This window comes from Xyrauchen texanus, chromosome 36, assembly GCF_025860055.1.
Source record: "Xyrauchen texanus isolate HMW12.3.18 chromosome 36, RBS_HiC_50CHRs, whole genome shotgun sequence".
In the NCBI taxonomy this organism is placed as follows: Eukaryota; Metazoa; Chordata; class Actinopteri; order Cypriniformes; family Catostomidae; genus Xyrauchen; species Xyrauchen texanus.
This window is the reverse complement of record NC_068311.1, coordinates 30,969,418-30,981,684: the sequence shown is the minus strand read 5'-3', so window position 1 is coordinate 30,981,684 and position 12,267 is coordinate 30,969,418. Positions and strand designations below refer to the sequence as shown.

Sequence of the window (12,267 nt, the reverse complement as noted above, 5' to 3'; positions counted from 1 at the left end):
TTCCATCCAAAAGGTTGTTTTTAGTGGCAAGAAAAGAGATTCGCTGTCAACAGCAATGGAATGACATCCGTGAATGTCATTTATAAACGTTACTAGGTAACCAGTAGTGGGAACGCCCACTAGCGACTTCAACGCCAGCCACTGGCGACCTGCAGCGACAAAGTCGCTGGCAGTGTGTACGCACCTTTAGCCTTGAGGTCTAGTGTATTTCTCAAAGATGACAAAATTAACTTTTAGCAGATACATGCATTTAAAACTTACAGGGGGGAATTCACTAAGAGCCGGTAATTTGTGTGTGCTGTCTGCGCTTGTTTAGCGCTCGATTCACTTAAGGAATTATGCAGATCAGGCAAAAACCAGGCCACAGCATTGACAACACCGCACGTCAAGAAATATGCTAGGTTATCACTCTTCTCCATCATTTGATCATTATTTGATGATTTACTTCTGATATGATCTATAGAAAATGTACAAAAAATATCTTTAAAAAAATTATAATTTTACCATCTGCTTTCATCTGAAGAAAACTGTGCAATGTAAATTGGGCTGTGCAATTTTTGTGAATGAAGAGCAATCTATAATGAGCTTAATTTACATTGAAAGGAGGTGTGTTTGCGCAGAAAGGAATGACAATGACTTCATATAAATACTCAAGGTGCAGCGCAATTTCTGCGCAGATTGCGCCTGCTTATACTAGATTGTGGGTGGTTAGTGAATAAGATGCAGGCTTTTTGAGAAGGGTCAGTCTGCTTCCTATAAGACTAGTACAAGACACGCCCACTACAAGTTATGCCCCCCCTTCAAATAACAAGTAAAATGCTTGAGTCTTGCAACAGTTGGATGTCACAATCACAAAGTGATTTTTGTGTTTATTTGAGCCCCTAATAACCCTACACCTACCCCTAAACTTAACCCGAACCACAAAGATAAAAAATACAAAAGTTTGTAAAAATGTTTAATATACTGCAACTAAAAAGTTTTATTAAATACAATATACCACCATATCATTAGGTCGCGACCATGAGGAGAAATGTGATGAAAATTAAGAGGAGAAGAAGCCATCAGAATGCTAAGCTAATAGGCTAACCAATTAGCTTGTGAGCTAATTGGAGAAAACAGAACAGACACATTTTTATTTCACCATTTATTTAGCAATTGCATAGGATTGTTATAGTTATTTTTATCTTTATGATCTAAGGGGGGCTTTACTTGAAGTGCACATGTAGTGAAGTGGGTTTTCCTTGTTGTCTTGCAGGATGCAAGGATACACCTGGGTATTTCTGCTGAAATACCACACGCAAAAGTGGTACTTTGAAAATGAATCGTTTAGTGAATTTGCCCCACAGACCTTCTCTTCCAAAAATATGGACCAAAAATATTGTTGACTCATCTTCCACTAACTCACTTTGTTCAAATCAAAATGCTCTCTAGAATGAGAATGTCCCTCCTCTAATGCCACCTTCTTCTGACTAGCATTAGCAAGTAGCAAATCATCGTAATGCCTGTGACGTAAACAAAAGAAAGAAAGAAATCTGTGCTTGTCAAGCCATTTCATGGTGTGAAGTGTGTACATTTTTATGTTTATGTTAAAATTAGCCATCCACTAATTTACTTCCTGAAGGGTGTAAACACCATGGCTATGTGGCGTTATCAAAACATTACCCTTAAAAATCGAGAATTCATTGCAAATTTGCCGCAAATTCGCCAATGATTATTTTCACATGCAAAAGCTTACAAGCAAACTACCAATGAAGAGCTGCAAACTTCTGTCAAACATTTGCATTCAATCAAAAGCTCATTTGCATGTGAATATAATGATTGGCAAATTTGCAGCTAGTTCGCTAGAATTCTATTTGTAGTTATTTTTTTATGCATTTGGCAGACACTTTTATCCAAAGCGACTGAGAGTGCACTTATTACAGGGACAATCCCCCCGGAGCAAACTGGAGTTAAGTGCCTTGCTCAAGGACACAATGGTGGTGGCCGTGGGGATCGAACCAGCAACCTTCTGATTAACAGTTATGTGCTTTAGCCCACTACGCCACCACTACTTACTTTATTTATTTGAGCTTCATGTCATTTATTGAACTTCTGGCTCAACCAATGGTGTGAGTAAGAGGGTTGACTACCAGTTTGTCAATAGTATAATAGAACAGTAGTTAATGGTAAATAGTAGATTTTTGTAACCACCCAGAACTCCCTAGCAACCACATAGCAACACCCTATCAACCATTCACAACATCATGACAGCAAGTTTTGGGCAAGCACCATTCACATATTCTGCCATAAATGCAAAAATCAAGAACATTTTGCACAGATATTGCACTTTTCTGTAAACATCTAAACCAAAAAAGGAGGGAAGAGTTCAAACAAACAGATAAAGGCGCACAAATGATAAATCGCAAATATAAATGCAGCCACACACTCTTAGACACACAATTAAACTAGTTCATGACCTTTGATTGGTGCTCTTAACTGTTGTCATGGCAATGCACCTGACACTTCTTTGAAGGAAGCAGGAATAATTTACTCTACACTATCTCTTTTCGTATGCACCTCTTTGTCGTGAGAAAGACAGATGCCTAATGAATAACCTACAATATAATTGTAGATCTGCCATCTGCAAATCCCTAGGCCACTTCTTCATTTAATGCACTCCCTTTATTTACCTGTTGGGTTGTCACGAAAACCAAATTTGTAGTTTTCTTTACCAATCTCAGTAAAATTTCACGATTATCTATATATCAATTGTTAGCTTTTGTTACTTGTCAGAAGTGGCTGTCATTCTGCCTACTATCACCTTTTGTATTCCACATTAGAAAAAGTCGTATGGGTTTTGAACAATTTAAGACGTTTTAGTTTGAAGTAACGAAGTAACAGAATCGAAGAACCAGTATTTTTGCAACCATATTTGCCTGCTTTACTTTACCATAGACTATCCTCCTCCTAACAGTGCCATCACATTAAGAGACAGGAGGTAGGAATATTCAGGTAATAAATTCTCAGGGGCCCCGAGGCAGTCCAATTACAGGTCAGCAGGTCTGGTCTTGATAGAGGGCACACGGTGAGAGAGGAATGAGCTTTGGCACGACTCGCTGCCTGTCGAGTGGAATACAACACTGATCTTTCCCCATTTCCAGCACTACTTGTGTTTATTTGTGTTTGCAGGGCAAAAGGTGACAATTGAGCGGTGCATTGGCACAAAGCAGTCATTTGTATTTTTCAGTGTCTCTCTGTCTGTAATAAAAATACATTGGATTATTTTTCTCTTAAAAACACATTAGATGTACTTTATGCTTCTTTTTTTTTGTTTAAACAAATATTTCAATTTCTAGCATTCTCAATCTGCTGTATCTTGTATGTATGTCCTTTATTTCATTTTCATTATTTTCCTTGTTCCATTTCTTTCTTTTGTATCATCTATCCTTTCGTTTTCTTCATTTCAAGTCAGTGGCTCTGTTTCAAAACCTAATGAGATGCATTAGTAGGCAGTATTTTAAGGTATCATAGGCATTTTTCCAACACGAAGGCTGTTTCAAAGGGTAGGCAGAATATGTATGACTTCTATATGCAAGTGTGCTCTTTAAAGTTGACAAAATAAACTTTTTGTAGACTTAGACTTATCTTACGGAGATCCTTAGAGGACAGGGAGGGAATTTATTTTCTTAAAAAGCTTTGCAATATGGTGGCTGCATTGATAATATTAGATCTAGATGGTTTGTAACCAAACATCATGACATCCTGTCACAACCTCATTAAAAAGGCACTGCAATAGAACAAACGTTAAAATGCATATTGTTACAAATGTACAGGGTTAGGCTGTAATGGAATACATGTAACAGGCATTGCGTATTTAGAATACATAAATTAATATTCTAATGAACTGTATTCAGAATACAGTTACTTTATAAAATTGTGTTAGAATACTTTTAGAATACTTCTTTCTTAATGACCACAATATTTAGCAAAAAGAAAAACAATTCTTGACAATCAAGTGAGGAACTTGTTGTTTAACTTATTGCCAAATTGGGCTAATTTGAAACACAATCACGGGTCAAAATAATAGGTTGTGGTTTTTGGTATAGTAAAAAAATATTCAGGGACTAAATATCTGGCAACTGCACAGGAATCTTGTTTTCTTAATCAGTGTTGCAGACACGCTGAGACAGCGTTCGTGGATGGTTCATGCCCGCACTATGAGAGCATGACCATGGCCACGTTGCAATCATGGCTTTTCTTCCTCAGAGGGAAAGCCACTCCTGCCGCTCCCCACCACCATGACGGTTAGGGCTGGGAGCGATTGGGGGACTTCAGTGGAAGTACTTAGATGCACCAGGAGGTTGAATCCTCCTAGGCCGCACCTCGATACCTCATGAGATCACTGTGTGGTCCTGCTGGGCCTACAGAGAGACCTTTCCGAACCCTTAGAGTCAGTTGAGCTGAAAACCCTCTCTTTGAAGACGTCCCTACTGACTGCGCTCACCTCCATCAACAGGGTTAGGGACCTGCAAGTATTCTCTGTCAGTGATACGTGCCTAGAGTTCGGCCCGGCGTACTCTCACGTGATCCTAAGACCCCGGCCGGGCTATGTGCCAAAGTTTCCCACTACCCCCTTTAAAGATCAGGTGGTGAACCTGCCAGCGCTGCCGCAGGAGGAGGCATTCTCAGCCTTGTTGTTGCTGTGTCCGGTATGCGCTTTTAATATCTATTTGGACCACACGGAGTAGATGCTTCGAGCAGCTCTTTGTCTGTTTCGGAGGACAGCAGAATGGGAACGCTGTCTCCAAACAGAGGATTGCCCACTGGATTGTGGATGCCATTTCATTGGCATACCAGGCCCAGGGTGCGCTGTCCCCTTTGGGACTATGAGTGCACTCTACCAGGAATGTAGTTGTACCCAATACATTTGCAAGATTTTATAATCTCCGTGTTGAGCCAGTTTTGTCGGCAGTGCGGCGACTGCGAAGGTGATGAGCTCTCGAGCGCAGCATCGGAGAGACTATCCTGCCCAGAAAGCGATGTGGTTCAAGACACCGCACCCTGTCTGCTCATCACCATGGGCGTCTCCCTGTGGTGGCTGCACCGGCTCCGCCTCGGCCCGCCCCGGCGTCGAGCCCCCTGCAGGAAGCAGATGCCACCCGTCTCAAAGCCAGCCGCCAAGAAGAAGGCTTCGAAATGCCCCGGAGACGGACGGCCCAGGGACCAGGAGACCGGCTGTTCCGGAGCTGGTGAACATACCTCTATGAGGTATGTTCATATGAGACCGCTTCAGCACAGGCTCCGGACTCGAGTCCCGAGATGGGCATGGCGCCACTGGACACATCGCTGTCCCTCCTGCCACAACACTCAACTATCTGCTGTGATCGGCGGAACCCTGTTTCGGCTCCTCAGCATAAACCTGAATGAGTGGTTGCACACCAGCTCCTTTTATACCCGTATGTCCGGGGGAGTGGCATGCAAATTCCACTCGCCAATTTTCATTGTCCTTTTCTAAAACATCAGAGGTATTTGTGCTCCCAAGGGTGACCCCTAATGTCACTACGTCGACACAATATCTTGTTCCCTCCATCAGGGAACGGGAGTTACAACAGTAACCTAGACATTATTTTTGTGTTCTCTCTCAATAGTTTTATCCATCCCTAGCAAATATTTACCATAGTTTTACTACACTAACTGTAGTTAAACAATGGTATTTGTAGTAACGAAGTAACCACAAAATGTATCATGGGTTTACTACAGTAACTATAGTTCAATTAAGGTATTTAAAATAACTCGGTTACCACATAATTTACCATGGTTTTACAACAGTAACCATATTTTAACCAAGACATTCATGATTAAAACCTTAAATTAAAATATAAAATCATAATCATTCAGCCAAAAAAAAAAACATTGTTAGTTTAATTATAGTAACACCATTATAATTTTTTTTGTGGTACATATGCCATGGTGTTTAAAATAGTTACATGGTAACTGCAGGTTTACGATAGTGAAACCATGGTTATTGTTCATAAGGACACTTTTTATTTTATTTTATTTTATTTAAAACACGGTTTAAAAAAAAAATACAATTGTGTTATAATAGTAAAACTGTAGCAGCCATGTTTTGATTTTGCAATAGTTTCAGTTTTCCTGTATTAATGCTATGGTTTTATTACGAATATGGTTCAAATATAATTACCATGGTAGTAAAACCATGGTAAATTTTTGAAGGGATTGATAAAGGTATTGTAATGGAACCCAAAATGATAAATAAAAAATAATGCAAGCTTACGTAAAACTAGTAAAATACATTTCCTCTGTGTCCTTCCCTGGGCTCTTCACGCACCTTTCGGAAAATTGACCAAAAATAGTGAAGACATATCTTGCACTCGCAGGTATATAAAAAAAAATTCTAGAGTGAGAATGTCTATTTCAATAGAAAACACTTCAACACAGTACAAGAAAATGACGCTCGTCGAGCCATTTCATGTTTTCTCTGTAGTCAACATAAACGTTTTCTGACAGGTATATTAGAGGAGATATTATAAAAATAATAACAATAAAGGGATTGTGATGTCAGCTGAAAAGAGAAGTAATTTTAGAGACAGAGCAAGTTATTACATTTTGATAAAAGATTACAAAGAAATAACAAGCACAATGCATGTTATATAAGACCAGGAACATGAAAGTAAATAGTGTCAAGTTTTGAATTCATGTTTACAGTTACACTGTAAAACAGTGTAACTCCCTTTTTCATCAACTTTCTTTTCTCCTCTTTTCTCTCTCGCTCTCTCTCTCTGTGAAGGTTTGCGTAGTTTTCTGTCACAGATCATTAGGGAATCCTTTTTATTTACTGTTCGCTCGAACATTGTGTTCACACACACACACACACACACACACACACACACACACGTGTTTGGGTTTCCATGTTTTATGGGGACTTTCCATAGACATAAATGATTTTTATACTGTACAAACTATATATTCTATCCCCTAACCCTACCCCTAAACCTAACCCTCACAGAAAACATTGGTCCACACAAAGTGATAAATACACACACACACACACACACCCTTCCCTAATCAAATTCTTGAACAAATAAAAACCTGAACCACAATCCACAAATGTAGTATTAAATACCCTATAGAATTAGATAAGATACTGTATACACTGTGTTCATGTTAGGCGAGAGTAATTAAATGTGCAGAGTGGTGCAAGCAGTGAGAGAACAGTGTCATGTGATTAGCTGTAGCTGGCTGAGGGGGTGATGCAGCACACAGAGTCAATTTAATTGACTGTCATTGGGGCATTACGCCCGCAGGGGCCCCAGTGTGAGAACGCACACATTAGACAGAGAGGGAACTTGTGATCAAAGCCACTGTTTTATTAAATGAACAGTCAGAGCCAAATAGGCCAACAATTAGAGGAGAGAATGGAGAAATGTGTTGAAAAACTAAATAAAATATACTTTTTTTGGATATCTGATTCTTATAAAATCTACATTTGATGGAGAGATTGACAGACTCTCAAATTACGGTTTACTTTTCGTTAAACTTTTGAATACAAGTCAAAACAAAAAGCTCTATGCTGTCAATTACTACAGAACATACTTTTGTAAAAACAAACAAAAATCGTGTTTACAGTAATGCACTTACAATGGAAAAGTGGCTTGTATTTTTGTTAAAATGCTTCTATTTATTGTTCCAAAAAAATTATGTTATTTTGAGCTGCAAAGTTGTCTAAATTGTCCTTTTTAGCATGTTCTAGGAGGAAAGACTGAGCTTTACACAGTTATGACAGGAGTTGAAAAATATTGCCAAAACAAGGTCAGTAAGTGATTGCATTAGTTTCATTTGAACACGTATAATATTTGAGTCTTGTGGCTCTACATTCGTAGGGTTGGGAAAAATACTTAAAGTAGTCTGGGCTGATTACTATGGTACCTGAGATGGGACGGGTTCGGTTCACTTAGTTTTGTCATGGCCACGTCATATTAACACATGGGAACATGATAATATGTTGTGGCCACTAAATAATATATTGCCAAGACTTCGTATGCCGAGGATTTCACCTCAGCATGCTGCACATCTACTGATCCGTTCACACACACACACACACACACACACACACACACACACACACACACACACACACACACACACACACACACACACGCACTAAATTGTCTAAATTGTCCTTTTTAGCATGTTCTAGGAGGAAAGACAGAAACCTTTCTAGTGTCCTTGTGCATGTTGTCTGAAGGTTACAAGGTTTATCAGCTTTACACATTTCTCGTGGCCACGAGAAAAGGATCTCATTCCCTCGACATAATATTTGGTGGCCATGAGAAAATAATCTTAACAGAATATTTTGCCACGACTTTTTTTACATTGATGTAAAGGGCTAAATAAAGACCTATATGACCGCAGCATGGACAAAAAGCAAAACTGGAGATGATAAATGAAATAACATTTTAGTCTGAATTATGAATTCCATACAAAGACTTGTGGTCGCTGGCATTTATGATTAAGTAAAAGCCATCTAAAACACATTCTGAATGTTATGGAATATGTGAATGAGACGGATTTGTCCCGGACACCTCCACATATAGAATACCGCTGGATCCCTACAAAATGTTTGGAAATGTCTGGGTCAAACTCTTTTAAAATTAATCGAACATCTTCTTTTCTTGCTTGTATTACATTTTCCAAACATTTTGTGTATCCAGCATTATCCGTAGGCATCCATTTAAATGATACATGATCAATTTGATAGTTTCATTCAAACTTGCAAATTTTCATCAGCAAAGCCCATAACTTTAAGAATGAGTTTTAGATGGCTTTCACTTAAGCATGTCTTAATTCCAGAGGCCACACTATTTAATTTATAATTCAAAATAAAATGTTATTTCATTAATCATTTCCATTTTTGCTGTTTGTCCACAACACGGTCATAGGTCAGTGTAAAAAAAGTTGTTCCCTCGACATGCAAAGTCGTGAGAAAAGGATTTTGTTCCCTCAACATAATATCTAGTGGCCACAACATATCACGTTCCTACGAGTTAATATGACGTTGCCACGACAAAACTAAGTGACCTGAATCCGTCCCTTCCTGGGCACCGTAGAATACAAAATACTCTCTCTTAAATGTATTCAGTAATTTATTCAGAATACAAAAATACTTTTAGGTAGAAATATTGGAAGAATTATATTTGATATGACATTATTATCTTATCTGGACTGCTACATATCCATTGTTTACATCTAAGTGAATCTAAACAGCCAGTTAGCTATTTGTCAGCAGAAAATCTATGTATTTCCCCAAAGTACATTTTTGACATAGATAATGTTTTCAGTGAACACTGAGATTTACTGAAAAAAATCCCACTTATCCCAAAAGGATAAGTGTGCGTGTGTGTGTGAGCGTGTGTTTCCAGCTCTTACCCAGCAGGTGTTTGAGCACAGCCTGGTTCTGGTCCCAGATGCTGTTAAATGTGCTCCAGCGGGACCTGCCATCTGGCAGGGGGTTTTTACGGACCCAGCCCCCACATGCATACTGGTAGAAATCCTGACAAGGGTCGGCGGAGCGGTCCAGAGCCTCCACAATCTTACTAGCCACGGTCACACATGCCTCTGTTAGACAGATACTACGGGCTGGATCTGCGAGGTAAAAAAAAGAAATTGCATTCACAAAACATTTAACTTCCATGTGGCGTATATCCAAGTAAAAAAGAATAAACAGTGGGAAACAATGTAGGGCAAGACTTGGTTTTATCTATCAGGAATTTATTGGACACAGCTGGATAGAGTGCAACTTGAAAGGTCACGAAAAGTGTACGTATGCATGTGTACGTAAATGCATCTTATAATAAGTCTACTTTGAAAAGATTGACGAATTCAATTGCAAAATTGATTTTTGTGGACCAATGTTAGGCTAGCTTATTTTTAATGATATAGAAAATGAACACTATATTGCCTTCTAAAGCCACTTTTTGTATTGCCTAATCAATGCTTAACTCATCTGGTACAATAATGTTTATTTTGGGCTTTTCCTGGCAAATATTGATATATGCAATTAATTAGATTATTTAATTGGCATATCATGTAATTATTAGAATATAAATGGCCAACCCTATTAATAATGCAACACAAGTATGCATTGCCTTCTCTGTGTTGCAACAAGGGGCACTAGAGCAGTATTACTCTAATCTTTTGAGTCTTCTCATACAGTCAGTTTTCTCTTTCAGGTCAACTACTGTCATGGCTGAGCAAAAGTCTGTTAAAGTTAGCAAGTTAATTAAGTTATAGCTACCTGAATAAAAACATCCTGTAATGGCAAAGGATATTTGAAGGTAACTCTAATACCTTGCGTTTGTTACCAACACAGTAATGCAAGAATGCACTTTAAAGGAATAGTTCATGCAAATATTATAATTAAATGATAATAAAACTCAATTGGTTTAACCCATGTGTTCTGAAGCTATACAATTGCTTTTGTGTGAGAAACGACCAAAATGTTACTCCATTTTCACTATAAATATTGACATCTGCAGTCTCCTTGGCACGATCATGATTTGAAGCTCAATTACACTGCATTGTGCGGGACGCATGCGCAGAGCCACTTGAAAGAAAGTCATATGAGTTTGACATGGTATAAGGGTGAGTAAATGATGAGAGAGTTCTATTTTTTGGGTGAACCATTTCTGTAAGTATATATAACGGACCACACACTTGCATCATGGACAATAAGTCTTGGGATATTAATTAAGAAGTTACTGTACATGATACACATATTTTACTGGATGTATATGTGTGTTTTACCTCTATTATAGCGAACTCCCAGTGTGATAGCACAGCCGAACAGTGCTAGAAGTGAACCGAGAAGCAAACCAGCCAAAACCACCTCCAGCTGAGTCCTTCTTCCCAGTGGACCAAATAACTGAATACCACCCTTACGGAAACCCACCTAAAAACAGGCAAACAATCATTATTGAATATTTTTTTATCCTTCGAAATTCAATATTACGTATTGCTAGTTAACATGCCAAACTTGCAACTGTATGTACACAAAAAATCAATCAATCAATCAATCAATCAATCAATCATATTAGCATTCAAATAAACTGTCTAATACCAAATGTCTGCCTCTATAGAGACAGCAGGAACACAGAGTAAGGTTTTGCCCAAAACATACTACATTCAGCACCCAAAGAATAAAGAATGTGTTGCCTGGGGATACTGTATCAAATGCATTCTTCATATCTGCTTGCATACCAAAACAACAGAAGAGGTGTCACAAGGTGAGCTGCAAATAAATTAGACCACATGAATCAATATGTTCCTATATCAAATGTCACTAACTATTCACTGCAGTAAAATCCCTTGAAATCCAACCTGCTATTTTAGTTAAAAGGCATCTCTAAAACAAATGTCAATATCAGAAATAATGCTGGAATAAATGATACAGGACACTTTTAGGAAACCCCCACTGTTACTGGGACTCTCTTTCCAATTGTATCTTATAACAGAACCTGCACTAAAAGGTAAAGCAGTATAGGGCCCATTTCCTAAAGCCTGTCCATAATTCACAACTTTAAAAGTTGGTCGATTTAAGTAGGTACACAATTTCCCAGGTTAAGACTATTCATTCATGGACTTTTGCACTTTTGGGATTGCTCAAATCCATCCTGCATTTCCACATATAATCTAAGATGCTTGCCAGTCTAGTCACCAAACATAACAAAATTAACACTTTTAAACAGAGAATATACAATAGGATCTAAACATTCAGACTATAATTACAATTTTATAATTGGACTAACCTATGTGTACCAGCATACTTCAAATTGTAATCTGAATAGGCATTAATAAGAAAATGTGGGCAGATAAATAGTAATGTGCTCATGATCATTGTGTCATAATCATCTGAATGTTTTTTTAAAAAAGCAATTTTTTGCAGTTTAATTTCCATAAATACTTAGTACATCAAACTCAAGCAGAAAGGAGCTCTTAAAAGAGTAAAATAGTAAATAAGTAAGTAAAGCTTTATTTAGCACCTTTTAAAAACAGTGTTTACAAAGGGCATTACAGACTAGATATACTGTACATGCACATACGTCTAGGAAAGAAAATAAATAGGAAAATAAAATCCTCAAGGAAAAATCCTTGTGAACAATTGTGTTTTTAAAGTGAGTCAACTGCACATAGGTTGTCAGGAGAGAGTTCCAAAGCTTGGGACCGTAATGACTGAATGCTGACACACCACTTTTTAACCATATTGTTGGT

At 38.1% G+C, this 12,267-nt stretch overlaps 1 protein-coding gene across 4 annotated transcripts in view; it reads right to left on the bottom strand.

Moving 5' to 3' along the window:
- The window catches only part of LOC127629756 (endothelin-converting enzyme 2-like), a 91,481-nt gene that overhangs the window by 38,640 nt on the left and 40,574 nt on the right, over nt 1–12,267 (bottom strand). For all 4 annotated transcript variants that reach the window (XM_052106980.1, XM_052106979.1, XM_052106981.1 and 1 more), the window contains 2 exons: nt 10,804–10,948; nt 9,427–9,642 (listed from right to left, as the gene is read on the bottom strand). In XM_052106980.1, coding sequence (XP_051962940.1) covers nt 9,427–9,642; nt 10,804–10,948 — 361 coding nt within the window. The remainder of the gene's footprint in view (nt 1–9,426; nt 9,643–10,803; nt 10,949–12,267) is intronic.